Source organism: Ursus arctos, unplaced genomic scaffold (assembly GCF_023065955.2).
Source record: "Ursus arctos isolate Adak ecotype North America unplaced genomic scaffold, UrsArc2.0 scaffold_28, whole genome shotgun sequence".
Classification (NCBI taxonomy): domain Eukaryota; kingdom Metazoa; phylum Chordata; class Mammalia; order Carnivora; family Ursidae; genus Ursus; species Ursus arctos.
The window spans coordinates 3079806-3107283 of NW_026622963.1; the positions used below are offsets into that span (position 1 = coordinate 3079806).

General features: G+C 55.0%; 1 protein-coding gene across 2 annotated transcripts in view; it reads left to right on the plus strand.

The window, feature by feature from the left end:
- The first annotated feature begins 615 nt into the window (after nucleotides 1-615).
- Nucleotides 616-27478, plus strand: part of SMAD6 (SMAD family member 6) — a 74822-nt gene continuing 47959 nt past the window's right edge. Inside the window, exons 1-3 of one of the 2 annotated variants that reach the window (XM_026478366.4) lie at nucleotides 631-2597; nucleotides 10139-10195; nucleotides 13874-13951. In XM_026478366.4, the coding sequence (XP_026334151.2) occupies nucleotides 1784-2597; nucleotides 10139-10195; nucleotides 13874-13951 (949 nt within the window). In that variant the 5' untranslated portion in view covers nucleotides 631-1783. Of the gene's footprint in view, nucleotides 2598-10138; nucleotides 10196-13873; nucleotides 13952-27478 lie in introns of both variants that reach the window. The other variant, XM_057303666.1, reaches the window with a different exon arrangement.

The window sequence follows — 27478 nt, forward strand, 5'->3', positions numbered from 1 at the left end:
AAGAGGAGGAGGAAGCGCCCGGCCTCGAGGGGGCCCGGGACGGCTGGCGGTCCGCCTAGCTCCGAGGGAGGGCCGTGGCGACCGTGAAGAGCCGGAGAGGAGACACTCCCCGCCTCTACCCTACCCGCAACTCCCTACCTCGGGCAAGCCTGGAGCCCCCTTGCGCCAAGCGTCCCACGTCCCCCCTTTGGCCCAGCAGAGAGACCCCTGACTGCGGCAGGGGGTGCGGAGACCTTGTGCCATCACGGAAGATCCCGCTACCCCAACAAATCAGCTTCCCCCGCCCCCAAGGGACTCAAGCCGGGAAGGCACACACGCACACCCATTTTTATTAGCCTTCCCTGGGATGGGGGTTTGGACCAACTCTAAAGAGCAATGTGCGTTTGCAAGTTTGTGCACAAGTCAGGGAGAGGCAAAGCGCCCCGTTTGCATCCAAGTCTTTGGGTCCACAGAGTCCTCGCGTGGCTCGCCCGTGATTTGTGTAACTTGCGTGTGTGTGTGTGCGCTCGCGGGCGTGTGCGTGTGCTCGCTTGTATCCGTGCCCGCGGCGCAACGCGGGCCAGAAAGCCGGCCGAGGGCGCTGTCAGGCTCGGGGCGGGGGTGCCTGGGCGAGCGTGGGGCGGGAGCCCGGGCTAGGCCCGCCCCGGGAGCCGGCCCCTTGGAGCCTCGGGCCCTGCAATGGGACGTGTTCTCCTTTAAGAGTTAAGAAACTTGAAACCTTGTTTGCGCAACAATCAGCGCCGCGGAGCCGCCAAAGTGTCTAGACTGGCATATGATGGGAGGCAGCCAATGACTCCGCGGCGCTCCTCCGGGGGCCCTCAGTGTGCGTTTGAGGAGAACAAAAAAGAGAGAGAGCCGAGCGGGGGAGCGAGCGAGGGAGCCGAGCCGAGAGAAAGAGCCGCCGGGCGCTGCCTCGCCAGACCTCGCAGGGACCGCGGGGCCACCGGGAGGCACTTTTTGTGGAGGGGGGAGGGGGACGACCTCTGCAGCCGCGGCGCCCCGGGCGTCCGAGCGCAGCGTGGGGCGGGCTGCGACCTCTGCCTCGGTGGATTGCATTTTTAATTAAGGATTCCCAACAGCTCTTTGGGATTTTTACAGTTTCCACTCATGTGTTGACACCCGCGTTCAGGAGAAACTTGCTCCAAGTGCATCTAGCGCCTGGGACCTGAGACGGAGTTGGCTTTTCGTGCATGCAATTCCAGGATTTTGGTTTTGTTTGGGGTTTCCTTTTCTTTCTTTCCTTTTTTTTTTCCCTTTCTTTTTGCAGGGAGTAAGAAGGAAGCTGAGGGTATCAACAAGCCTGCCTTTCGGATCCTGCAGGAAAAGCCCATGTAGTTAAGCGCTTGGGTTTTAAAGGCAGGGCTGCCCCGACACATCTGGGGGGTTCGGCGCGAGCGCTTTGTGCTCATGGACCAGCCGCGCAACTTTTGAAGGCTCGCCGGCCCATGCGGGGTCTTTCTGGTGGGGCGCCGCCTGCAATCCCCCTCCAGCGCTGGGGCTGGAGTTGCTGAGTAGCCCGGCCGCCGGGGTCCATGTAGCCGCTGGCCCCGCGCGGACTGTGGCTCGGCGCGCGCGCGTTCCCCGCCGTCCCGGCCCGGCGAGCTCCCTCATGTTGCAGCCCTGCGGCGCCCCTTCGACGACAGGCTGTGCGCGATCTGCACGGCGCCCGGCGGCGGAGCTTCATGTGGGGCTGCGGCCCGCGCAGCCGGCGCCTCGCTGAGGGAACGGACCCCCGGTAACCGGAGACCGCCTCCCTCCCACCCCCGGCGCCAAAGGATATCGTATGTTCAGGTCCAAACGCTCGGGGCTGGTGCGGCGACTTTGGCGAAGTCGTGTGGTCCCCGACCGGGAGGAAGGCGGCGGCGGCGGCGGCGGCGACGACGAGGATGGGAGCTTGGGCAGCCGAGCTGAGCCGGCCCCACGGGCACGAGAAGGCGGAGGCTGCGGCCGCTCCGAAGTCCGCCCGGTAGCCCCGCGGCGGCCCCGGGACGCGGTGGGACAGCGAGGCGCCCAGGGCGCGGGGAGGCGCCGGCGCGCAGGGGGCCCCCCGAGGCCCATGTCGGAGCCGGGGGCCGGCGCTGGGGGCTCCCCGCTGGACGTGACGGAGCCGGGAGGCCCGGGCTGGCTGCCCGAAAGTGACTGCGAGACGGTGACTTGCTGTCTCTTCTCGGAGCGGGACGCGGCGGGTGCGCCGCGGGACGCCGGCGACCCCCTGGCCGGGGCGGCCCTGGAGGCGGCGGGCGGCGGGCGGAGTCGCGAAGCCCGCTCGCGGCTGCTGCTGTTGGAGCAGGAACTCAAGACGGTCACGTACTCGCTGCTGAAGCGGCTCAAGGAGCGCTCGCTGGACACGCTGCTGGAGGCGGTGGAGTCCCGCGGCGGCGTGCCGGGCGGCTGCGTGCTGGTGCCGCGCGCCGATCTCCGCCTGGGCGGCCAGCCCGCGCCGCCGCAGCTGCTGCTCGGCCGCCTCTTCCGCTGGCCCGACCTGCAGCACGCCGTGGAGCTGAAGCCCCTGTGCGGCTGCCACAGCTTCGCCGCCGCCGCCGACGGTCCCACCGTGTGCTGCAACCCCTACCACTTCAGCCGGCTCTGCGGGCCAGGTGAGCGCGCGCGCCGGCGGGGGCTGGGGGTTCCCCTCCCCGCCCCTTTCCGAGGCCTTTCGGTCCGCGACAGCGCGGGCGGGCGGAGCTGCGGCTGCACCCGCGGGTGCCCCTGGAGCGTGGGAGTCCCCGGTGGAGGCGCCTCACCCTGGCAGGACATCCCGGGAAGTGGGTATCCGGGCACACGTGTCAAATGGCACCTTCTTCGGAAGACTATGGCAAACTTGAGAAAGGGTATGCATTGGAGTTTCCTCTAGCGTCAGGGACCTAACGTAGGCTGCAGCTTCATAGCCAGTGCAAGAGGAGGGCAGGCCTAGGGGAAGCCGAACACCAGGGGCTGTCCAGCCTCCTCTCCCCCTATTTTACCCCCAGTCTGTGCCCAGGCCTGTAGCATTTGTGTACACACGCTTCTCCGTATACTATACTTGCCTATATCAAGGTAGATACAAGTTGTGAAATGGGGCGTAGACAGTTCATGTCTAGAGTCAAAAGTGTTCATAAATTGTCACACTGGTTCCTTTGTATAGTTTGGAGCAAAGCTCTCTCCAAGTGGAGACCACCTTCTTGCCCTGATTGCTCCCAGCATCCCTTGGGTGTCAAATATCAGGGCCCCCACCATCCTCATCATTGTCAGTTCTGTGTCCAGTTTTTCTAGAGTTGAGGGTCCTGGGAGAGGTGTCCAGAGGTGGAGGAGGCGAGGAAGCCAGATATTTTATTTACCTCTGAGAACTGCCTCCCTTCTTTGTTCTCTTCCTGGGATTTCCCGCACACACCCCAACCCCAGCCCTGCTTACCTGAGGAGGCCCTGGGTTCTGGAGCAGAGGTGGGACAGGTAGAGACTTCTGGCAGGCCAGAAGCTTGCAGTTCCCCTGCTCTGATCTCTGCACTGCAGGGCTCACACATTTCAGCCCATAGCATCTTAGGGGTGTATGCATCTTAGGTGGCATTGGGGGCCCTGTGGGGGTGGGACTGCCGGAAGATTAAAGGCTGGTGGGCCTGGGAGGGCTCTGAGCTCCTCCAGTCTCTGTCCCTTCTGGAGAGGCAGCGTCCAGCCTGGGGGCACATAGAGGGTCAGATCACGGATCTCCGGACTCCCAGTGTGGAAGTGGACGGTGGGCCCAGGATTTGTCCCAGATGTCTTGTTCACATGTCTGGTAGTGGCTGGAGGGGAAAGGCAGGTGGCTTGGTGGTTCCTGAAGAGAGAGCATTGATGGGGTGGAGGTGGGGAGAAGCAGCATTGATCTGGCTGCCCTGGTCCCCACATGGTGACTCCAGGCCTGATTCAAGGGCTTTTGGCAGAACCTGACCTGTGGCCCATGGTAGGCTTTCTGTGCCCCGTGTTCCTCTTCCAGACAGCTTCTCCTGGAAGTGGCTTCCACCTCTCTGCCACTCTGTCTCCTCCCTAACTCTGGGGAGGGGGGCCCTGTTCGTGGTTGCCCTGTCCCCAGTCGTTTTTGTTGCGTGGGTGATAATTGGTGGGGCCTACCGTGTGCTTTTAGCAGCCCTGGCAGCTACTTTCTCTCTTACCAGGTCCGTCTGCCCAGAAATGTTCGTTGAGCACTTACTCTGTGCCAGGCATGGTGCTGGATGCTGTAGCAGGGAGAGTGGAAATAGGAGGAGGATCCATGCCCTTAAGAAACACAATCTTCCCCGGGGGAGATGGGGCAGAGATGGGGGAAGAAGGGCCAGGTCATTGGGTCTGAACTGTTGGAGGGCTGTGGGCTGTGTAGGTCACAGGATCCCCTTCAGGAGCTCCGTAGTTCTACCCGAGACAGCCTTGGAGGATCGGTTGGGGAGGTGGGCATGGAGGAGGAGGAGGAGGAGAGGGTGAGCTGAGAGTTCAGGTGCCAGGCAGGCTCAGGTGTGTGAGCCAGAAGGGATGCACACCCTCCCTCCCCAGATTAGAAGTCCATTTAGGTGGTGGTTTGAGTCTGGCAGACTCGGGTGGGTACAGGTTGAGGGGCAAGGTGCGGAGGAGCAGTTCTTTCCCACGGCTCTGGGCCCAGGGTCTCTAGTAAGCTTGATCTTGGATGAGTAACCACTCTCCCCTCACAGTCTCCCTACTGGTTAGTGGATGGCTCTAGGAACATTCTCCACATCTAATTCTAGACTGAGCATTGGTACTTGACTTCCTTCCTCCTCCCAAAAGGAGGCACTGTTGCAGGGGCTGTGTGTCTGTTCCCTGCCTCTTTGCCAGCGCTCTCCCTACCGCCCTCCCCATTCAGGCCACCCTGGGGGCAGTTGGGAGGACTGATGGTCTGGAAAGAGTTTTCAGTAGGCGCCAGGTTGACCTTCTTGCTTCATCCCCTGCCTGACGGCTTGGGCCGCTGGGACTGAGAACCGGGGAGCCCTCTGCTGCCCACCCCACCCCTGCTGCCTGGCCGCCAGCCTGGCTCCTAGAGCTGGGCGGGTGCATAGCTGGAGCTCAGCCGTGCGCATCCTGATAAGGAGACTGCTCCTTCCAGGGCTCTGGGGGAAAAGGGCTGGGGCAGTGGCGCGGGCAGGCAGGCAGACAGATGGACAGACACACTCAAGGAGAGCAGGCACATAACTGGAGGGTGTACCGGAATACCCAGCAGGCCAACTGACGGGCAGCCACCAGTCACCCCAGTGCCCACCTCACCCCCACAGGGAGCCCAGGTGGCCAGGAGGCCCCTTTCTGGGCAGTGCTGACCCCTGCTGCTCAGAGCAAACCCTGCTCCCGTCCATCAGCTTGCTTGGGGACATTGGGGCCAGTTTTCCCGTTTGGGCCTCTTTTTCCACGTGTAAAGTGAGGCGGTAGACTGAATCCCTGGGATCTGATGGGCAGATTCCAGGTGACCCAGGCCTGCCTCCCCTGCCCTGCCCTCTCCCCCATGCTTGTCTCAGAAAGTTGGGGGGGGGGGTCCTCCCTCTGTGCCCGGCTCTGTCCCGCACCTCCACCCCAATGGGAGTCAGGCCCGAGCTCCCCTTCCCCCTGGTGTGTCTTTCTGTCCCGGGAAAAGCCAGTTCGCTGAGCTTGGTGCCTATGTGGACGGAAATGTGGAGAAATACTTTAATCACAGTTCCAACCTGTGTTTATACAGCTCCTTTCTCCTGAAAGTATCCATTAACTTTGGAATAAATCTCCTGCTCTTTGCTCCACCACTTTTTTTTTCTGTAATTATATTCAGTAAATTACTATTATCCAAATTGCGCCAGGGAAAGAGACAGAGCGAGAGCGAACTTCTAAACGACTGGAGGAGGCCGCCTAGGAAAACACAGGGTTCCCAGGCCAGGACTATAGGAATTAGAATGGGCTAAAAAGTTTTCCTTTTATTTGGCCTGGCATTATCCCTTTGAAATGAGATCAATTTCAAGTTGGGCTTCCAAGCCCCTGCCCCGCCCCTCTGGCGGCCCCTCGGCCTGCCCGGCCTGCTCCTCAGAGCTCCTCCTTGGAGGTGAGGAAGGGGTGATAATGTGCAGTTTGCCTCTTGCTGGCGCCAGCCGGCTGTGCTGTTTATCTGGCTGCCGGGGAATCGGGGCAATTAGGTTCAGCCGGCCTTAAAGCGCCAGGAGCTCCTTTTCTGAGGCTCCCATACGGGGCTAGAGGTTGAGCCTTCAGGTTCTGGGGGTGGAGGGGAAGGGTGCTTGGGAGGCCCCCTCCCCCACTCACAGCCACCCCTGGGAGGGTGGCGACTGGGAGGCCCAGGGGGGCACGTGGATCCTTTCCTAAGGGAGATGCTGGGCTGCGGAGATGGGGGTGGAAGGCATTGTCCCAAACCGAAATGTTACCAGGCACTGGGAGAGGCTGGGAACTCTTCTGGCTTTAGAATTAGGATCTAGATCTCAAAAGGCTAAGTACCCCCTGGGGGCTCACCAGAGGCCTGTCTGGGCTGAGCTGAGCTGAGCACTAACCTTCTGGTAACACTCGGCCCCTGGCTGACTGCTCTTACTTCTGAAGGAAGTTGGAGGAGATTCCTGAAGTTGATGCCTGAGGCTGGAGTGTCTGATGTCTCTCTCTCTCATGTCCATTTCTTTGAGAGGGGCCCGCAGGGTTCTAGGAGCTCTCCCCTTCGAGTTTAGAGCATCTAAGTTATTACTGAGAAATCGATACGACTTCTGTAAGTGCTAAGCTCCTAAGAGGGGACTGGAGAGAGGACAGAGGCAGCCTACACTTACTCTAATGAACTTCTGTCTCCCACCTGAGCTAATGACCTGGGGCTCCCCTGGCCCAGATCCGTGGGGCCCTGGAAGTGTGGGAGTGAAGTGGGGGTGCCAGTTCAAGGTCGCCCAGGACTGTCCATACCAGCATTATGATTACTCCTAATAGTCAAAAAATGGAAAAAGTCCAAACGTCCATTAGCTGAGGAACGGCTAATGAGATGTCGTATATCCAGACAGCGGAATACCATTCAGCCATAAAAACGTTCCGTAGACGCTGCGGTACCGGCGAGCCTTGACAGCACCAGGCCGAGGCAAAGAAGGGCCACGTACGATGGGAACCTGTTTGTGTGAAATGTCCAGCTTATGCAGATCCATAGGGACCGAAAGTAGATCTGTGGTTGCCTAGGGTTTGGGGGTTGAGGGAATAGGACTGACTGCTAACGGGACAGGAAACTGTCCAGTAATTACATGGTGGTGTTGGTCTCAACTCTCAATATACTAAAAACCACTGAATTATACACTTTAAAAGAGTGAACCTTAGGGTATGTGAATGAGAATTCAGTTATTTGAAAACAGGTAACTCGGTATTGGTCCCCACCTGGCCTCCCGCTTTGTTTCACAGAAGTAAAACTACATCTCCTGCCTTCCTATGTGGCCTTGGACGGGTCCTTTACCTGGCTGGACCTCAGGTGCCCCAACCAGTTAAAAGGAGTAGTTGAGCCGGGTGAGCTTGTGACATTATAAATCCTTGTGTCTTGGGGTGGAGCCCATAGGCCTTCATACTTTTTAACTTGCCCAGGATGGAATTTGCATTCAGTTTCCAGCCTCTAAAGTTGTTCAACAGTTCCTTGCGAACAATTTTGCTGGAGCAAATGGGGGCTGGTCAAGTCCCTTCTAAAAGCTTTGCAGTTCCTCACGAGCTGGCGTGAGGGACATTTCAAATTTATAGATTTGCTTTCTGCTTCATTCACATTAGGACACACCCAGGCCGGGAATGGCCGTGGGTGGTGGGAGTCTCCGGGGTCTCTTTCAAGAAGGGACTTCGATAGCCCTTCTTCCCCTCCACATTTTGGTTCCCAGATAAACAGCTCCTGGGGGAAATGCTGGGGTTGATGACAGTGGCTTGACTCCAGCCACCACTGCCCATTGCTGCCAAGTTTCACTTTTGGGGGACAGATCTGGGAGGGCAGTTGTCCAGAGCACCCCACCATGTGTGGCCTGAGCCTCAGCCAATCAGCTTTTTGCAAAAGGAACCCTAACACAGGAATTACAGGCCTTCCGGTAAGTGAGTGGGGAGTGGACAGGGCATGAGGCTGGGGGTCAGGAGACCTGGCTTCTGGCTGTGGCTCCGGCTGTACAACCAGTTTGCTGTGTGGCCCTGGGGGAGTCACCTCCCCCTGCCAGGCTTCAGTGGTCACGGTGCGGTGGGAGCGCCCGCCCCAGTTCTCTTTCCCTGGGAGCGGTAGCCCTACTAGCATTTTGCCTCTTGTCCTGAGAGGCTGGTCCTCACTCAAGTCTGGTCTCTAGCCCCTCCAAGGCCTCGAGGACCAGTGGGCCAAGCGGCTCCTACTGAAGGCGAAGAGTTCCCTTGTTGGGGGTCTCCTTTGGGTCACCCCTTTCAACTTCTAGGTCCTCGCTCTCCACACCTTTGTCCGCAGAAGCCCCCACCTCTCCATTATCCTGGTCACCATTGTCTTTGTCCACACACGTTGACTGAGCACTTCCTGTGCATGTGGTGGACTGGGGTGAAGGGGTGTAATACAGGGTGCCTCTCGTTGCGTGTGTCCTTGGGATGTAGAGCAGAGTCAGGCCTGGGCCCAGATTCCAGTCCCACCATGATTGGCTGGGGGACACTGGGCAAGTCAGTCTTCTCATCTGTAAAATGGGAATAATAATGGCCATCTTGTTTATTTTTGAGAAAGGACAAAATAAGAATAGGTGCCCAGAAGCGTGACGAACCACGCTGTACCTAGGTTCCAAAAGAATACGATGATTTGCAATAAATGGAGTTGAAAGTGCCCGGCATGGAGAAAGACACAGGGTAGGCATTGAGCAAATGTTTGCTTCTCTCCCAGTGCCTATTCCATGATTCACTTTTCCTTCTCCCAAACTCCTGTCCACAAAAGATTCCCTGTTTCTAGACCTCAGAGCCTTGACTTTGTTGAAGTAATTTCAGGCTGGGAAAGCTGGGTGGGGGAGAAGGGAAGCTGCATTGGCTGTACAGAGCAAAACAAAAGCTCCTACAACTAGTTGTGCCTTATTATAATTGTGAAAAACACTTATTACCCCTGTGTCATTACTGATACCTGCCTAATAATAGTTATTAGCGCTTTACTACCACTGAGAGTTTGTTTTAGTCTGCGATTTGATGGTGTTTAGTTTCATTTAGGGAAAATGAAGGGTCATTTCATTCATGCAAATTGTTACTTAGTTTAGCAAATTGTTACTTCCCCTAAAGCAAGAGGCTAAGGAATTCTTCTGAAGGCAAAATATATGTTTTTAAGGAGGAGTATTTTAGGCAAATGAAAGGAAACCAGAAGAAGAACACGGCAGACAATAAGGAATCACAGAGGGTCTGAGCTGGGAGGTCATGGAGAGCTTGCGGTCTGCCCCGGCCCTACAAAGGGGGAGACTGAGGCTGAGAGCTAGCGGGAAGTGACCGGCTTAAGGTCTCCCATCTCGGAAGCGGGGTTGCCTTCCTGGGTTCTAGCCTGTCTTGCCCTCCTTCCTGCCCCTGAAGAATGTCAGTTGTAATGCAGCTTAGTTGGAAAGGAGCTTCTGTACCTCTCACACTCAGTTCTGATTAGAGTTGCCAAATTTAGCCAATAAAAGGACAGAATGCCTAGTTGAATTTGAATTTCCGATAAACACAGCACATAATTTTTTAGTATACGTAGTTGCCAAATAGTGCGAGGGATATACGTATACTAAAAATTATGCCACGCATATCCAAACTTCAAATTTAACAGAGCAGCCTGCGTTTTATCAGGCAGCCCTAGCTCTGCCTTTCCTTGCTCCCATGTTTCATTTGTTACAAGGACAACAGTTAGTGTTTGTACAGGTACTTTTCCAGAGTACCGAGAGCTGTTTTACATATATTCTCTCCGTTTGCCCTCCTGGCGAACCTGGCAGGTCTTTATGATTATTATCCCTGTTTAGAGCTGAGGAGACAGGCTCAGAGAGGGGAAGTAACTTGCCTGAGGTCACACAGCCAAAGGGGGCAGATGAGGGCTTGAGTCTGGGTCTGTACCCTGAGCCCGCAGCCTTACCTGTTGGGTAAGAGAGGTGGTGGGAGAAGAGAGTTTCCTGGGGGCTGGGCTTATTATTTGAGGACACCAATAATCAAAAGCAGGTCGAACCCCCAGGTGTGACCTCCCCTGCCCCAGCCGTGACGTGTTGTGTCTCCTGTCTTCCAGAATCACCACCACCCCCCTATTCTCGGCTGTCTCCTCGCGACGAGTACAAGCCACTGGGTAAGTGTCCTCCTTCCCACCCAGCTCCCTTTCAGTCCGGGGCCCAGCCTCAGTGCTGAAGGCCTGGAGGGGAGGGGTGGGGAAAGCAGGCCTGACTGCCTTTGCAATGGGGCGAAGTTTTACAAACACACCTACAGCTGGGCCAAAGCAGACCCAGGCTCTGCAGCGAGCTATTTACATCTCGAAATTCCTCCGCTCATCATTAACCTCTCTGTGACCTTTAAACATGGGCCTGTGGGAGATGAATGGGTTTTGGCTTAAGCACCTCATTGGAGATGGGGTGGTGTTTCTCCCTTTTCCTCTCTCCCTCCCCCAGCCCTCGGTTGCTCTCCTTTTAGCCTGCAGTAATTAGCACTATGACAGAGCATGAAGTCTCTGTGGAGAGGAGCCGTGTGGTCCCCCCCCATGCCAAGCCAACACGTTCACCTGGGCAGAAACAACAGCTGGACCGTGGAGACAGCCTGTGTATCGGCGTAGAAAGCCCCTGGCATGGTCCGTCCCCTCGGTGCGCTCAGTGGACGTAGTCACTGTTTCAGGCAGGTCCCATTCGGAGGCAGAACGTGTTTTCTGGAAAACCTTGGGGCTAGACGAGCAGCTCATATTCTGGAGTAGAGGCTTGTGGTTTTGAGCTTGTTTTCTGGCCCTGCTGTACCTTCCAGTGGAGGGTCCAGGGGTGGGGCCAGTTAGTTTGGCTTTACTAGTACGAGGAGAGCAACTTTGTGACCCAGGCAGTTCCCGTGGGATTCAGGCTCTCGAAGTCAGCTGGCACGGCAGTGATGCTTAATACATTCCACCAAGTGACCACAAGAAGTGGGTTTGGTTTTGTTTTTTGGTAAAGGCCTCTTCCCAGTAGCCTGTGTCAGCATCATCTGGGAGGTCACTTCTAAGTGTCACAGACTCTCAGGCATCCAGGCCAGTTTTCTTTCCAGGCCCCCCTGTGGCGTCAGAAGTGCCCACCGGGTCCGCTCAGGAGTTTGACCTCTTCAGTCGAGGGGGACAGAGGCTGTCCCATGATGGCGTGTGAGTCAGTGGCTTAATGATGGCAACTTCCTCATTGTTTCTCCCCACGTCTGGTCATCCCGTGGATGGAGGAGCTTTATTTAGCTCTCCGGGGAACCCCAGAGGTCATCTGGTGGGACCCCCTCACTTCACAGATGAGGAATCTGGCTGAGGGATGGAGAGGGCCCCCTAGCTAATGAGCAGCAGGGCTGAGGCGGAAACCCACGAGCATCCCCCCTGTTCAGCTCAGCCATTCCCCATCCCTCCCTCACGGGCTTGTCTCAGCATTTCCCAAGTCAACATAATTGCACTAGTCGCTTAGGAGATCCCTAGTTCCATTAGAGGGGAAAAAAAATCCAAGTGTTCTTAGTAAATGTAGCCCCTCCGTTTGAATGTCAAGGATCATTGCCCTGAGGAATCGCGGGTCAGCCTGTGCTAAAGCAGCAAAAACCAAGACCACGCCTGGCCCTGCAGAGTGACCATTTGGAAGTCAACAGGTGTCTGGGTTATTTTACAAATGGGACGACTGAGGCCTAGAAAGAGGAAGTGACACTCGCTGGTGGTCACACAGCTCAGGAGTCTGCAAACTGCAGCCCACCAGCTGTTTTCGTACAGCTTGTGAGCTGAGGACGGTTTGTACTGTTGTAGATGGTTAAAAAAAATCAAAAGAACACTATTTCCTGACGTGTGAAGACGATATGAAATTCAAAGTCTAGCACCCATACAGAAAGTCCTGCTGGAGCATGGCCGCGTGCCCCCGTTCCCACTTCGTCTGTGCTGCTTCTGCACTGCAGTGACTCAGTTGAGTCGCTGTAACAGAGATCGTGTGGCTCACGAGGCTGAAAGCTTTATTTACAGTGGGGCCCTTTGCAGAAAAAGTTGGTGAGCCCTGATTTTTATGACTGATGGCAGAGGTGGGATGCAAGCCTGGGGCCCCAGCTTCCAGACAGGGTCCCTCCGTGGGACTTGAGCAGTGATCGAGGTCGGGAGTGTTCTTTTCTCCACCAGCCACTGCCCTGCTTCCGATGTCAGGGGTCACTAGAAGCAGTAAATGGGAGGCTTTGGAAGAATGCATGATAGGGCCTCATGAGCCGTGAAAGATGGAAACCGTTCCCCCTCCTGGGACCCTCACTTACAAAGCTGTCCACTGGGGCTCTCTAGCGGCTCCCGTGGAAATAAGGTTCAGCCTGCAATGTTGCTACTTCAGACAAGACTCGGGGCACTGAACACTTCGGGACCATTAGATGTGAAAAGCAAAACTCTCTTAAGAAGTTCCCACTTGGGCATTGTGGGTATTATTTTTATTTTAAAGAGATTTTCCATCTGTCCTTATTTCCCTCCTAACACATTTTACCAGCAGATAACTTTTTCGTGCCCTGATAAATAGTCCGAGCTATTTTTTGTATTATTTTCTTTTCCTTGCATTGTTGCTTTTTCATAAACAAAAAGTCAGTTCACTTCTAAGCCTCTGTGATCACATGAGACCAAAAAAAACCAAAATAAAACCCAGAACACCCAGTCAGCATCTGGCAAGTGGGAAACAACAAAACAAAACAAAACAAAAACCCCAAATTGGTTAATGTTTCATCTTCCCGTTCCCCAAACCTTGTGGTAAAAGGGGAAAAAAAAAATCCTGCAGGACCGAATGGAATTCTAACTAGCCAGGGCCTTGGCTAACGGTTTCTGTCCCAGGAATCCCCAGCTCGGAGTGGCTGTCCTGAGCCAGGTGGGACCAGCTGAGCCAGACCTGGGTTGATCTGGGTAAGAAGGTGACGAGCTGTCAGCCTCACAGGACATGCCTTATGACTCCTTCACACGGACAACACCTCGTGGCTGGGAGCAGAGGAAAAATTTTGCGAGTCCGCCTGCCCAAAAAGGCATCGGCTTGTCTGGGTAGCAGCTCAGCGTTCAAAAGAAAACGTGCAAAAGATTTTCCTTTCCCCATCTCACTGCACTGCAGACAGGGGAAAACAAATAATGCACGTCATATGAAGCACTTAAAATTACTTTAAAAAAAATGAACGTCTTAAAAAAAACCAGTCCAGGCGTTGAAAGTTGTTCTGTGAGCAGGTTTGGATGTTAAGGAGTGGAGGAGGGAAGAGGGAAAAAAAGTTAATCTGGGAGCAAATGCTTGAGCCCTTAATTAGAGGGGTGCAAGTGGGACAGAGTGAGGGTGGCTGGTAACTTGTTAAAACAGAGCTTCCCCAGCTCCAGCAGGAGGAAGGAAGGAAGGAAGGAGGAAGGAAGCAAGAAGGAACAACTTGAAGAATTTTAATGGTGGTAATTAAGCACAGCAACTATGAATTGTTTAGGGGCTTAATTTAACCTTACCCACGGAGGCTCCAAGTTGCTACTTGCTCAGTCCCCTGAACTTGGGTTATTTCTGTGGTCAGAGTAGTTGAGACTTTTTCAGGTGCCAAGGCTGCAGGAGTCAGCATTTTCCAGAGGAGTTCCAGGGCTGGCTGGCCTGGTCTCGTGTGATCATGGGACGAGGTTACAGAGTGGCATCAGAAAGCTGGGAGGGACACGGTGCCCTTTGTAAGCCCTTGTGTGCGCATACACATGCACACGGGTGCACGCGCGCACACACACACACACACACACACACACACAGATGCGCGAGAGAGAAGAGAGGCATGCCCCACAGCCAACTAAGTTGTCTTTCTCTTTCCTCCGTAGATCTATCTGATTCCACATTGTCTTACACTGAAACGGAGGCCACCAACTCCCTCATCACCGCCCCGGGTGAATTCTCAGGTTGGCATGTCTGTCCTTGTACGGTGTTGAACGTCACAGAAGGGGACAGGTGGGAGGGAGGGCGGGCTCGATGGAGGCCTTTTTGATCCCTTCCCTCCTTTTCTTTGCCGCTGTCCTCCTTCCTCTTAGATAGGAGGACTCACTGTCTCTGTCGCCGGCGTCCTTGGGGTTAAGAACAATCGGAATGAATGAGATCTAAAGATGGTCACTTTTAAAGTGCCTGTTGGCCACATGCTCACCAGTTGTCTCCACCTTGTCTCTCGTGGAACTGGTGAAAGCCCAGCACAGCCCTCCGCCCCTCAGTGTATCAGGGGAGCCTCTTCTCCCAGCTGCCGAGAGGCCACAAAACGCATGTGTTTGTATACATTTATCTTTGTGGCTTTCTCCTCCTGTCCGCACTCTGGGAAGAGACGGACGTGGAGGGACAGAAGACGGGAAATAGAGTGGGTAGAATGAGCTTGGGGGAGGGTCTGGCAAGCGAGGAGTTTGCCAAATGCTGGTGGTTTCCATGTCTCTCGCTGAGCAGTGAATGCTGGGCTAGGAAGCAGAGAGAACCCCAGTTTGGAGTCCCCCAACCCCCTGCAATGAAGAGTTGGCCACAGGGATCCTCCCATTCCCGGGAATACCTAAGCCAAGCTTTCCTTAAGAAGTGAGAGGTTGTTGGGGACCTGGGGGTATCTGGAGCCAGGAGGGACTCTGGTGCCGAGGTCCATGGGACCGTTTGGGAGCATGGCGGATGGGTGTGCTAGGAAAACAGCTGGGGCTTGCGGCCTGCGTCTGTGCTGCGTGGCGGGACAGCCACAGGCTGGAGCTGCTTCCCAAGTGGGCATGGCTGGCTCTCTGGGTGAGGGCCTCTGTGTACATCTGAGCTGTCCTTCCCCTGCCCCATGCCCATGGCGTAATGGCAACAGCAGTGACCATAACTGTTTATGGAGTGCTTCCTTTTGGCCATGTCCTCGGCTTGGGCCCTGTATGTGCATCCTCTCAGAACAGCAGTAAAGTACTCGCCCCGGGTTACATAGTAGCAGAGCCGTTCCCCACCATGCTGCTGTGCTCCTGACTGCTGTCCCATCCCCCTTTTCTGCAAGGGCGGAATGTACCTCCAGTGCCTCCATTCCCCTATGTGAAATTCTGGCTGTCATTCTTGCCGTCCCCTCCCCATGACTCTAAGGGGGACACGATGCTGGCTGCGTGTGGCTGCCTGGCCATTACCCAGGTCCAAGCCCTTCCCCGTTCTTTCTGTATTCCATCACAACCATGGGAGGTCACACTAGTACACCTGTTTCAAAGATAGGAAAATGAGAAGCTGGAGCAGGAAGTGACTTGCCCAGGCTCCCATAGTGTGGGGCTCATGACACAGCTGGTACTCGCATCCTGGTCTTCTGGGTCCCCCTTGCCTTCTGGTCTCTGGTGGCCCCTCTGATTGGGGTTTTCTTCTGTACCTTTCGGCCCCTACTTGGTTACAATGTCTTTCCCTGAAAGACCTTACCAGATGAACACAGGAAGTTAATATTTTAATCCATTCTTTTTCTTCTGCGCCTGTGTGGATGGAAGCCACATAGGATTTTGAAGCAAGAGGCTGAATGGTATTTCTGAATGCATTATTCTGCGCCCCTGCCGACCCTTGGAATGTACTTAATGTAGGTGCATTGCATTGGCATGGGTCGTCTAGATGGATGGGTAACTTTTCGACATTCTCTGCTCCCCCCGCCCCTTAATGGTGGAAACTCCCATTTGCGGAGATGCTCGAGAATTCCACCCTCTGGGTCTATTTGCAGTTATGGTCTCTTCGGATCTGTGTCCTCCCAGAGCTGGCTGGGTGTGTGGCTCAGGCAGAAAGGAGCAGACCCCAGAGGACAAACAAGAACCGGGAGAGAGCGCCCTCTAGAGGGACACGTCCAGAGACCCCGGGGCTGTTAGGTTTGGCTGCCTTTGGGGCCCTGGGCCTGGCCCGGTGTCTCGGATTACCACCCAGTCATCCCAGAGCGGTGTGTGGTACTGGCCAGTGAACAGAGCCCTGCTGCTGTTTACTGTGGATGAGGCCCACATGGTTCGCATGAGAAAATTTGGCGCCCAGTGGCTTGGAATTCTGAGGGGCTAAAGGAGCTGAGGAGGAAGTTTGGGGTGTCCGGTGTGGGGGTGGGGGATCAAACGGGGTCTGCTGGGCTTTGGTCTGAGTTTGAGGTTGTCTCAAGAGGTGAGTGGAACGTTCCCTATGTGGTCACACCTTCCGGGGATGTCATGCGTCTCCTCCCATTCTGGGGGCTCGCTGGTCAACTTTTCCAGCTTCCTTGTGCTGTGGGACTCAGAGGGCCACTGGGCTGGCACTGCCCTCGCCTCCTGGGAGCTCCTAGGTTTGGGGCTGTGGTAGCTGTCACCCTGGAGGACAGGCTCAGGGATGGAGGCTCTGCAGGGTGAGGAGAAGGCCTAGAGGGGTGACAGTCTCCATGGGTGAAGGCAGGAGTCACCTGGGCTAGGCTGGAATGCGGGGCTTGCCTAAGGGCAGGGCGGGAGGTGAGGTCAGAAAGCTGCCAGGCAGAATGTGTCAGGCCAGGCCAGGGTGTTTGATGTTCAAGGACAGATAATAAGGCCGCTGCTCACAACAGTTGACACTTATGACACTCACTACTTAGCGCTTTGCTAAGAGCTGGTCATTCTCCATCTCATTGACTCCTTACTGCAACCCAGTGAGACAGATGTGATTCCCCCTGTTTTATAGGTGGGGAAACTGAGGCTTACTGCTGGGCCAGCTGCCCAAATTCCTGAATTGTAAGTGGCAGGCTCCAGCTGGGAGCCCAAGCGAGCTGTGTGACTGCCCAGCCTTCGTGCCCTGAGGGTCCTGCCTGGCATTCCACAGCTAGGGTTCCCATCCCCTTCCCGGAGACACACCCTGGTGGGGGATAGGGGCAAGGGAGCATGATCAAAAGAGCCCGGGGACAGCCTGGCCCTGCATAAGAACCGGGGATGGGGTGCAAGGGTGGGCACAGGTCTAGAGCTCTGTGCTCATCCTTGTCACCATCGGGCAAGGTGGTACAGACCGCCCGGAGACCACACCGGCCAGCTGCCCCAGCGCCTTCTGTCTCCCTGAGTCCCGAGGGGCTGCCGTTCCTGAGAGCCTGGCCCCTCTCTTGAGCGGAACGTCTGCAGCCCCGGGACGGAGCCCACTCTTGTTTGCCTTGCACTGTCTATTTTTATCCAGTTCCAAGGTCTCTACTTCACTTTCCTGTCCTGTTGTTGAGGCCACTTTAGGGGGATGGTGGGCATTTTGAGGTGCAGTCGTCGCCGGGGCAGGCAAGGACACGTGGGTGGCAGGGTAGGGGGATGGCAGGACAGGAGAGGGTCTCACTGTAGCTCTCTGCCGAATGGTTGACGGGACACTCCTCTGATCTGGTGAACAGCTCCTAGGTGCATGATCCCTGCTAAACAGAAGACAGGCTCAGAGGGGACAGATGACTCCACTAAGATTGCTCGGTGAGGGGCAGAACATAGAGCTTCCACTAGAGCCAAAGACTCTGACGCCCGGAGTCCTGGAAGCCTAGAAGTCCCTTTCGGGGTGCCTTCAGAAGCTTGACAATCTGGAATCCTGGCCTAGCTCAGGGCCTGGGGTGCTGCCCTTGACTATCTAAAGCCCCCTCAGGCTATCTCCACCCCCTCCATGGCAATACCTCTCCCTTTCTCCTGTTCCTTAGATTTCAGTCTAGTTTGGGGAGGACAACAAGGTTAGCTGGTTAAATTCATACTAAGGTGTGAGTGGCTGGCTGACAACCCTTCCTGCTGCTGTGAAGGTAGAATATGCCATAATTTAGGGAATTAGGGGACGAAGGGCCATGTAGGCACGGCTGCTCTGAGGAGGGTTGAGGGAAGAGGACAGGGTTCTCTTGGCCCTCAGCTGCTCTAGGCTAGAAGAATAGAATGCACACGACAGGAGGAGCATTATGGCCTGGGTGAGAAGGAGCAGCCAGATCAGGCCCCGTGCTGGGTGCTGAGTGAGCGTCCGGCCGCTTAATGAGAGCCTGAAGCGCTGTGTTGCTTTAGAAGCCGGGCCTGCTTCACTCCCATGCCGTGGGGTCGGGGGGTGGGGGGGGGTGCAGCCCTGGGCCCGCTTCTTCAGGAACCAGTGACTCCCCATGGTATCCTATTCTCGTGCCTATTGGATAACTGTTCGAGCACTTTATTAAGCACCCACTGTGTGCAGGGTATGGCGTAAGCTGCCAGTAAGGGACTGAGCTGTCCCTTTGGCTGACCTTGGAGGTGTGTCCTGGTATCTCATTCGTCAGAGCATGCTGTTCCCTTAGAGCTGTGCCAGTGAGGGTGAGCCCCTCATTTTTAGAGGGAAAGGTGCAGCGAAGGAAGGGAGCTGATAGGATCACGTGGGGGGTCGGGAGCTCAGCTGCATGTGGGTGTCTGTCCTCTCCCAACCAGACCGTACGCTTCTCGAGGGCACAGTCCATTCTCTAGGATTCTTGCATTCTGTACATGGACAGAGTTTGGGAACAGAGGCTCAGAGAGGTTAGGAGAGGAGGTGAGGGCCACACAGCAGGCATAAGCAAGTAGAGCCAGGTCACAACCTTGGTGGGTTCACATGCCCAAACACCTGCCTCGTTTCATCTCCGTGGTCTCTGAAGAGGTACCCTTGGGGGTTGCTGCTGTTTGGTGTTCATCGTCCGTGCCTACGGAAGCTGGGAGAGGAGCGTTGGTGCACAGTACTGTTTCCAGCCGCTCCCTCCATCTAGGGCCCAAGATGCTCTCCTCAGGCACTCCCGTCTAACAAACCCTAGAGCTCTTTGTTCTCCATGGTGCTTCGTTCAGTTTAGTCAGTGTGTGCTGGGTTTCTTTAGCGAAATCGGCTGAAGAGCATGGGCTGTGCACCTCGAGGCCCTGTGTTCAAGTCCCAGCTGTGCCCTTTCCTAGTTGTGGGACTTTGGGGCAGGCACTTAACCGCTATGAGATGATGCCTGTGAATCAGCCACGGCTTGGCACACAGCATATGGTAGATGTGGCCGCGACAGCGTGGCAGCCGCTGGGCTGGCAGCTGGGAGCAGAGATACAAATTACATTCTCTCTATCTTCATGGTACTCACAGACAGGTGAAGACACGGTGATAATGAGAAGTAGTAGAAGAGGCTGTCCTAGAGGAAGAAGAGGTTAGTGATTGACCCTAGGTGTGGTAGGGAGGCAGCCCAGGAAGACTTCCTGGAAGAGGTGATATCCAAGTTGGGTTTAATGGGATAAATAGGAGCCTACAAAAGAGACAAGGTTTGGGGGTGGGTCAATGTGTTCGAGGGAGAAGAAATAGCAGGTGCCAAGGTCTGGAGGTGTGAAAACAGCCTGAGGCTGAAAAAGCAAAGGAATTTAGAAGGGTTAGTAAACAAAGCACCAGGTGCTGGAGGGAGATGAGGCAGGGGAAGGCCAGGGCCTGGGTAATATTTTTTAAAAACTTTTTATTATAATATAGAGTGTACAGGTAAGTGTCCAGCTCAGTTTTTACAAACTGATCGCACCTGGGTGACTGACAGGCAGAGCCTGGATAACATCACTGTCACATGACAGTGCTTACTGGCTGTAGGTCTGGGGTGCTGCATGCCAGGCGAGTGGTTTAGGAGGGAGCATGGGAGGGAGCGCGGGGGAGTTTTAGCTGCAAAGAGGGTTTCACTTGGCTTTGGAGAGCAGGAAGGAAGTCTTACCTGGGGTTCGAGGCTGATGGTACCCAGACACAATTAGACTTGAACCCAGATCGTCCCCACAGATTAAAAGATGGCTTTTGCGTGTGGCCCCCACTTGCTCTGCCTACCCCCAGGTCAGGCTCTAGCTTGGAAGTGGTGGGCCTGGACTGACGCTGGGCTCCCGGGTCAGGACCAGCTTGCCATCTCCAATTCAGAAATGGCCCCAGACTCCTTGCCCTTTCTCAGGGTGTGGCTAACCTGGTTTGCAGGAAGCAGTGTAGGATGGCAATCAACATGCTCGAGTGGCTTCCAGGCTTGGCTTGGAGCTTTACCCTGTGGTGTGACCTCGGGCAAGCACTTCACATCCCCTGTCTCAGTTTGTTCAGCTGTATATTGGGCCACTGATCTCAGGGGCTCCTCGGCAATGCTGTGTTCTGGGCCTCGGGGTTGTGCATGGAGCTGGGGCTTCTGGCCTGCAGTACCTGAGCTTCCCATCATTGTCCCAAAGTAAAACTGCGCCTGGGACAAGGCCATGCAGAGGGAGGGGCTCAGCGTCCTGCACCTCCCTACCCTGAGAGCACTAAAGCTTGGGGCCTGGAGTAAGGGTACACTTGACCGATGAAGAATCCAAGGCCCAGAGAGGGCAACTGACATGCCTGAGATCACACAGCCTTATACCCTCTGGGGTCCCTGACAGAGGAACCCAGGGCTGGTGTGTTTCCTGATGGTAGGCTTTGGGATGGCAAGTCAATGTATTGATCATTTATTAAGAACCTACTGCGTGCCAGTGGCAGGTGATGTAAAGTGAAGAAAGCCTGGACCTCCCCCTTTAGGAGCTAATGGTCTAGAAGGAAAGGTAGGCGGCAAGCCAAGACTGGTGAGTGATTCTTGTGCTAAGTGCTGTGGAGATACGGGTGAGGCTCAGTACCAGCACAGAAGCAGGAGCAGGGGACGCTGTTGGGGTGGGAATGGGCTGTTTAGGGAAAGCATCAAGGAGAAGGCGATTCTGGGTTGGGTTTTGTGGGATGGCTAGGAGTTCACCAAGGAGCTAGAGACAGCCTGTGGGACAGAAGGCACAGCTCGTGCAGAAGCAGGGAGGTGTGCAGTGGCTGCGTGTTCTGAATTTGTTTATGGCTGGAAGTTGAGTATGTGAGAGATGGGGGAATAGGGGAAGAGGAGGAATCCAGAGACATTGTCCTCAATCTGGAGGAATGGACTGGAACAGAGGGACTGTGGTCATTGGGGCCAGAGGAACTCTAGGATATGCTTGGCTCTGGACCTTGTCTGGCATTCAGCATGGGGCCTAGCCCATAGCCAGAGGTCACTGTGGAATAAATGAATGAAGGAATAAATTATTATTATTTTTTTTTTTTTGCCTGGGACAAAGGGACCCAGAGTAAGAGAGAACACATAAGATCATCACGCATATTTGAGAATCACAGTAAACGCAGAGCTCCGTGCCAGGCTCCCTCTAAGTGCCATGCCTGTATTCATTCATGGAATCCTCCCAGCAGCTCTGTGAGGTCGCTACTTTTAGTAGCCAAATTAAAGGAGAAATAACTGAGGCTCAGAGAGGTTGAGTAATGTACCCAAGGTCATCCCGCTAGAAGCCAGGAGAAGTGGGATCAGAACTCAGGCCATCGGGCCCCTGTGGGGTTTCCCATGTCTGGCCCAGTGCCCCCTCCGCCCCCTGGAAGGTACAGGACCGACTTGGTTCTGGTTCCTCTTGGTGCTTCTGTGCCCCCCGGGGACCCGAGTTCTGGCAGGAACAACTCTCACCAGGTCCCAGAGCAGCTGTGCTCATTGGATGGCTGCTGGCTGGATACATGAATGACCAGAGGCATGGCGGGGGGAGGGGGGGGCAGGTCTCCGAGAGGGGGCTGTGGGGCCAAGGGGGGGTCCTGTTCCTGCCCAGGGTGGTTTGGCTCGAGCTGGAGGCAGCCAGTGCCTACCCCTCACTACACCTCAGGCAGCCTACATCTCCGGGAGAACCAGCAGGTTTTCTGAGGAGACCTGAAATTCCAGAAAATGCACTTGGTTGCATCCAGCCTAATCACAACCATCTGTCTGCCGGGCTCTGTGGCTCGCCCTCCTCCTGTCCCCGCTGGCACGCTTTCCCTGGGCGTCTGTAACAATCGGGAGCCGCACTCGAAAGTTTCCTTGTCGGGGTAGAGTGGCTGCTGCCAAGAGCTCCTTCTTTGATGCAGAAAATATATCCTGAAGGTACTTTGTCAGATGTTTTTATATGAAACATTCTCCCTCCATGGCCCTTGGCTGCCAAGGGAAGTGGAGATGCATCACTTTCCCAGTTGCCCTTTGTGGAAAGAATTCCTGGTGTTTATGGGCCCTTTCCCCACACCACCCCTGTCAGGGCCTGGCACCCTCAGCTGGAAAGGGGAAGGCCTTACGGGTGGCATCCCTGCAAAGCCGGGGCTGCCTTGGCCCGAGGGAGGGACGCTACCCTCACCCTGTGGTAGAAGCTTCTGGGTTTGGAAAAACAGAGGTCTCATGTCTGGAGCAGACATCAAAGCCACTGCCCCAGACTGCGAGGTGAATCATTGCCGGGACTTTAATTGATCTTTAAAAGGAGAGGTAGGTGCTCAGAGATAGGGGCCTGGAAACCATTTTCATCTCTCTGAGTCGTCCAGGGTTGTGCCAGCACAGGACAGAGCTGGGAGCCGCAGGGCTGTTGGGCCTTCCATGCCAGGTGGGGGAGAAGGTGGGCTCCAGCACACGGCCTGGCATCGGGGGTGGGGGTGGACAGCTGTGGGCAGCAGGGAGTGTCAGGAGGGAGGTGGGGGCCAAGTACACCTGTTCTCACTCTGGCTCTGGCTTCTTGGGCTGAACAGGCTGAAATGGGGGCTCCCAGAGGCGCACCTCTGTAGACAGGCTGTCTGTATCAGCCCATCAGGATGTGTGTACCCCAGGAAGTCCCAGACTGTGTCTCTCCCCACCCCTCCACCTGTCTCTGCTCACCTTCTTGTCCGCTGCCTTATGTCTGGCACTGAGGAGATATGCTCCCCAGCTGCTGTGCGGGGTCCCAGCCTTACGCTCGGTGGCTGTATGGTCTTCTGTAAAGCACATGTCTGCTCTGGGCCTCAGGTTCTGTCCTGCTAGGCTGAGGGATGTGGAGGGTCACTCCAGCCTACCCCCAGGGTGGCAGGAGGAGAGGGGACACTTTACAAAGCAAGGACTCCAGGCTGCTCTTGGGGCAGATGTTGGGAGTAGGGTTTGGGGGGTTGACTCTGTTGGGGGGGCAGGGCCTGGGTCTCCCCCACCTAGTGCCCAGCTCAGGGCTCGGTGTGTAGTAGGTACTGGGATTGTATCTGTGATTCACAGAACGGTCCCCCGAGAGGGTTTAAAACAAAACACAACAGATTTCATGGGGATACCATGGGTTCTCCGCACCCCTCGATTCTCTCAGCTCATGTCGTCTGTCTCTGGTTCAAGGAAACCGTGACTTGGGTTGGAGGAACCCTGCTTCTGGGGTCCCCAGTGCTGTTTGACCTGAGAGAGGAGCTGAGGATGGCAGAGAGGGCCCATCGCCTCTGACCTGGCTGCCCAGCTGTGTCTTAGCTGCCTGCCCTCTTCCTCACAGGGCAAAGGCCAGAGAGAGCCTCCGAAGCTTCCTTCTGAGTTTAATGATAGTGCTGTTCCTGGCCTGGGGGCCAGGAGACCCAGCTCCCAGTCCTGGCTCTGTCTCACATCTCTTGGTGGTCTCAAACTGCTTCTGTTTGGCTTCTCCATCTGTAAAATGGGTCAGTCGGTCTAACTCATTGGTTCTCCGCCCTCTTTGCACGTTAGAGTTCCCTGAAGAGTTTTTAAAAAGCTCAGACCCTATCCTGGAGTGGCTGGGGAGGGACAGGCCATCAGGATTTTTTAAAAATTCCCCAGGTGATTGTCATATCTGGCTAAGAACCCAGATCTAGAGGGACCTAGAGCATCCAGGCCATCTTCCCCTCAAGGCAGGAGCCTTTTCTGTAGCTGGGCCCCCAGCCTACACTTGACCACTTCTGGGGATGGGCGCACAAGACATCTTAAAACAGGTGTTGTAACTGGCAGTGTAATAACTTAGCCTCCCTTTTGCAGCCTTATTCCACTTCTCACAAGTGGGCCTGGCCACACCTCACGGCCACCACGGAGGCCCCACATGTATGATGCCGGGTGCGCATTTGAGTTTCTGTAAGTGGTAACGAGGTGACTTGGTAATCAAGCATCAGCCTGTGGGACAGGATGGCATGAAGGCCAAGGTACCCAAGGCGGGGCCTTCTCAGGAAATTTACAATCTAACTGGAAAGATTGGGGGGAAAAATCGCCTCTTAGAGAGGCAGGGTAAATGCTGTTTCCTCAGGAAACAGTGTAGGCTGGGAGACAGAGGCGGCCCAGGCAGCTTCAGGGGATGCTGGGAGTGGAGTTGGGGCGAAGGTCAGACAGAGGGTTTCACCAGGCCACAGGGGAAAGGGCACCCCAGGTCTCGGGGCCTGCTGGGCAAAGGCAAGGCCATGGGAAGATGCTTGTCTGGGAATGGGAGTGACCCTGGCAGGGCAGTAAGAAGTGGGGCCCACGGCAGGGCATTGAATGCCACTTTGGGGGCAGCAGACTTTTCTCTGTGGTGGGCCGTGGCTGGGTGCTCCAGAAATACTATTGATTGATGGGCGCATTGACCGTATCCTTAGCGGATGGGTTTGTGTAGCCCAGGAGTATAGAGTTTTGTTCGTTTAATGTACACTTTTTATTGATATATATATATAATACGTGTGCAGGAAACCACACATGTCACAAGTGAGCAGTTTTTCCAAACTGGGCATATTTGTGTTACTGTTGCCCAGATCAAGAAACATGATGTGACCTCAGAAGCCCCCTGTCATGTGCCACCCCACCGCCCCTCCGCACGGGAGCTGAGCTCTGTTCTGACTTGGAATACCGTAGGCTCGTTTTCCTGTTTCTGACGCTGGTGTGAATGGAAACCTATGCTCTGGGCTCTTCTCGTTTCCTTTGTTTAATTGAGATATAATTGACATATGCCACTGTGTTCATTTTAGGTGTACAGCATGGTTCGGTGTATGTGTATGTTACGAAGCAATTACCACATACATTTAAACGTTCATAACCACCTCCTGACAATTTTTTTTTCTTGCGATGAGAACTTCTAAGGTCTACTCCCTGAGCGACTCTGAAATCTACAATCCAGTACTGTTAACAATGTTGTACGTTATATCCCCAGGGATATTTATCTTATGACTGGAGTTTTGTACCTTTTGACCGCCGTCCTCCACCCCCGTGCTTCTGGCAGTCACCAGCCCAGAGAGCCTGTGGGCTCTTTAATGCACCAGAATGTTCATGAGTCTCATCCATATTGTCCTGGATACCTGTGGGTGCTCATTCCTTGCTGGATAGGCACACACCATGGTTCTCCTAGGCTGACGTATCCATCTGACTACTGATAGGCACCTGGGCAGTTCCCAGTTTGGGGCTCCTACCCATGACGCGTCGATACGTATTCTTGGACGGGCCTTTCTGGGGCTAAGGACATCTAGCCGGGAGTGGACTCGCTGGGCTGTGCATTGAATGTGTGGTCAGCTTTATTCCGTGCCCTGCCAGGCTGTTGTACCCTTCTAGGATGAACGCTCGGTTCGTCCCACCCATTGTACAGATGGGACTGGAGAGGGGCGGTGCCTCACCTTGGCCCCGCAGCTCCCCATGGATTCATGTCCCACACCCCACCTCCCGGCTTCACCCCTAGGGTAGGATTTTTAGCTCCGTGCCCTTTCCAAAGGGTCTGGGTGGTGCACTCTGGGAAAAACAAAAAGGAGAAAAGAGTGAAAGGAAACCAAACATTGGAAAAGAAGTGTGTTTCCAATAAACTGGGCCTTTCACCGGTAGCCAAACTATTACATTCCTGTGCCCCGGGGGCCGCCGGCCGGGTTTGCCGCTCTGGGCTGTAAATCTTGCTGGGCATTGGGCTGGGACTCTTGCACCGTCCCTGGGACACACAGACAGGCAGTGTCCTTCGGGGCCTTGGATCCTGGGGCGTCGGGGTGACCTGTCGTTGTTTGGGCGGGCTGGCTGTGCCCCAGAGGGGCCTCTGACGACAGGGCAGCCGAGCCCTTCTGAGGGAGCAGTGTGTGAGTTACCGTAAGAGATTTTCTCTGCCCGCCCACCCCCTCCCTTTCTTGGGTGCTTTGATGGGTTTGAGGTGTTTATAGGCTTGATTCATGACCGAGTTACCAGGGTTTTCCACGGAAATAACTTATTAAAGGGGCCGTGCACACTGCGACATTGAAGTCTGCCGAGGGGCACGCATCAAAGGCGGCCCTCCCGAGCCAGGCAGTTTCACTGGCCACTGCTTAGCCACGGCCCAGGAGGGGCAGGAGGGGGCGGGCCTCGGCTGCAGGAAAAACACTTGGGCTTAAGAAAACACTCCCCAGACAATCCCAAATTCAGGTCCACGGGAAAAAAAAGAAGAAGAAGAGGGGAAAGTGAAAGCCCAGCATTCCAGGCCAGCCCTCCGTCGGACCCTCCTGCCCAGATGTGGGGACACATGTGGGTACCCGGCTGACGCATGGTGCCTGGACCTTCTGCTGTCATGCCTGCACCTCCCCTTGGCCCAAGGCTGTTGCTTGGAAGGCAGTGCCAAGGCTGCGGGCTGCCTGCTGCTTTTTGCCAGGGTTTGGGTGGGGGAGACGTGAGGGCTGGAGGGATCTTTTGGTTCTCCCCTTCCTGAGAGCTCCTTTGCTTTGATTTAATGACATCTGATCTGCCCTTTGAAGCAGACTAAAAGCCTTCCTTTTCCAGGAAGCCTTCAGGGATTGGGCAGCCCACAGCGGCTTCTCTTTTTTTTTTTTTTTTTTCTCAACGTTCAGTGGTTTTCACCTCCATACTGTTCCCTTGACCGGAGTTGATTTGGCTTTGAGTTTATCCCCCATCCCCGACCAGACTGTGTGAATGCCTTCTGGACAGGACCTGGGTCTGTCTCTGTCCCTTTGGGGTGTGACTAGGAAACTGGTAGCCCTGGTCCCTGGCATAGCCCACCTCATGCAGGAAGACATGGTTTGGAGCCATTCCCTGAAACTCAGTCCTGGCTCTTTCACAGAAATAACAATTGTCATAGAAATAGTAATAATGCCAAAATTTGAGGGTGAAACATGTGGCAGACACAGTACGTGTTTCTTGTTCCTTATGCCCTTTCAGTAAGGTCAGTTGTGTTACTATGTATCCCATTTTATAGATAAGCAAACTGAGGCTTACAGGGGAGAAGTCATTTGCCCAGGGGCAACAAGCTAATTAGTGGCAGAGGTGGGGTTTGAACCCAGATCTGCCTGATTCCAGAGCTTGTGTCCTTGGATAAGTTACTACCCTTCTCCAGGTGGAACCACCCCCTCATTCTGTCCATAAGTCCACAGGCTGGTTGGAGAAACAAGACAAGTCCTCATGGGGCTGCATAGGGTTTAGTGTTTGTTTTGGTTTATGAAGATATAATCTGTATACAGTAAAACTTCTTGAAAGTGTACTGTTCCAGGAATTTTGACAGTTAATGTAACCGCTGCCACACACCCATGTTCTAAGATATAGAACATTTCCATCACCCTGAAAAGTTCCTTGGTGTCCCTTTGCGGTCAGCCCTTACCCCAACCCCCAGCTGCTGGAAACCCCTGATCTGATTTCTGTCTCTCTAGTTTTGCCTTTTCCAGAATATCCTACGAATTTAATCATACAGCAAGTAGCCTTTTGTACTTTTTCCCCTTAACCCAGAAGAATGCTTTGATATTCAGCCATGTTGTTTCATGGATGGGCATTTGAGTTATTGCCAGTATTTTTGTCTGTAAATGTGTTTTCAGGTTTCTGTGGGAACGTAAGTTTTCAC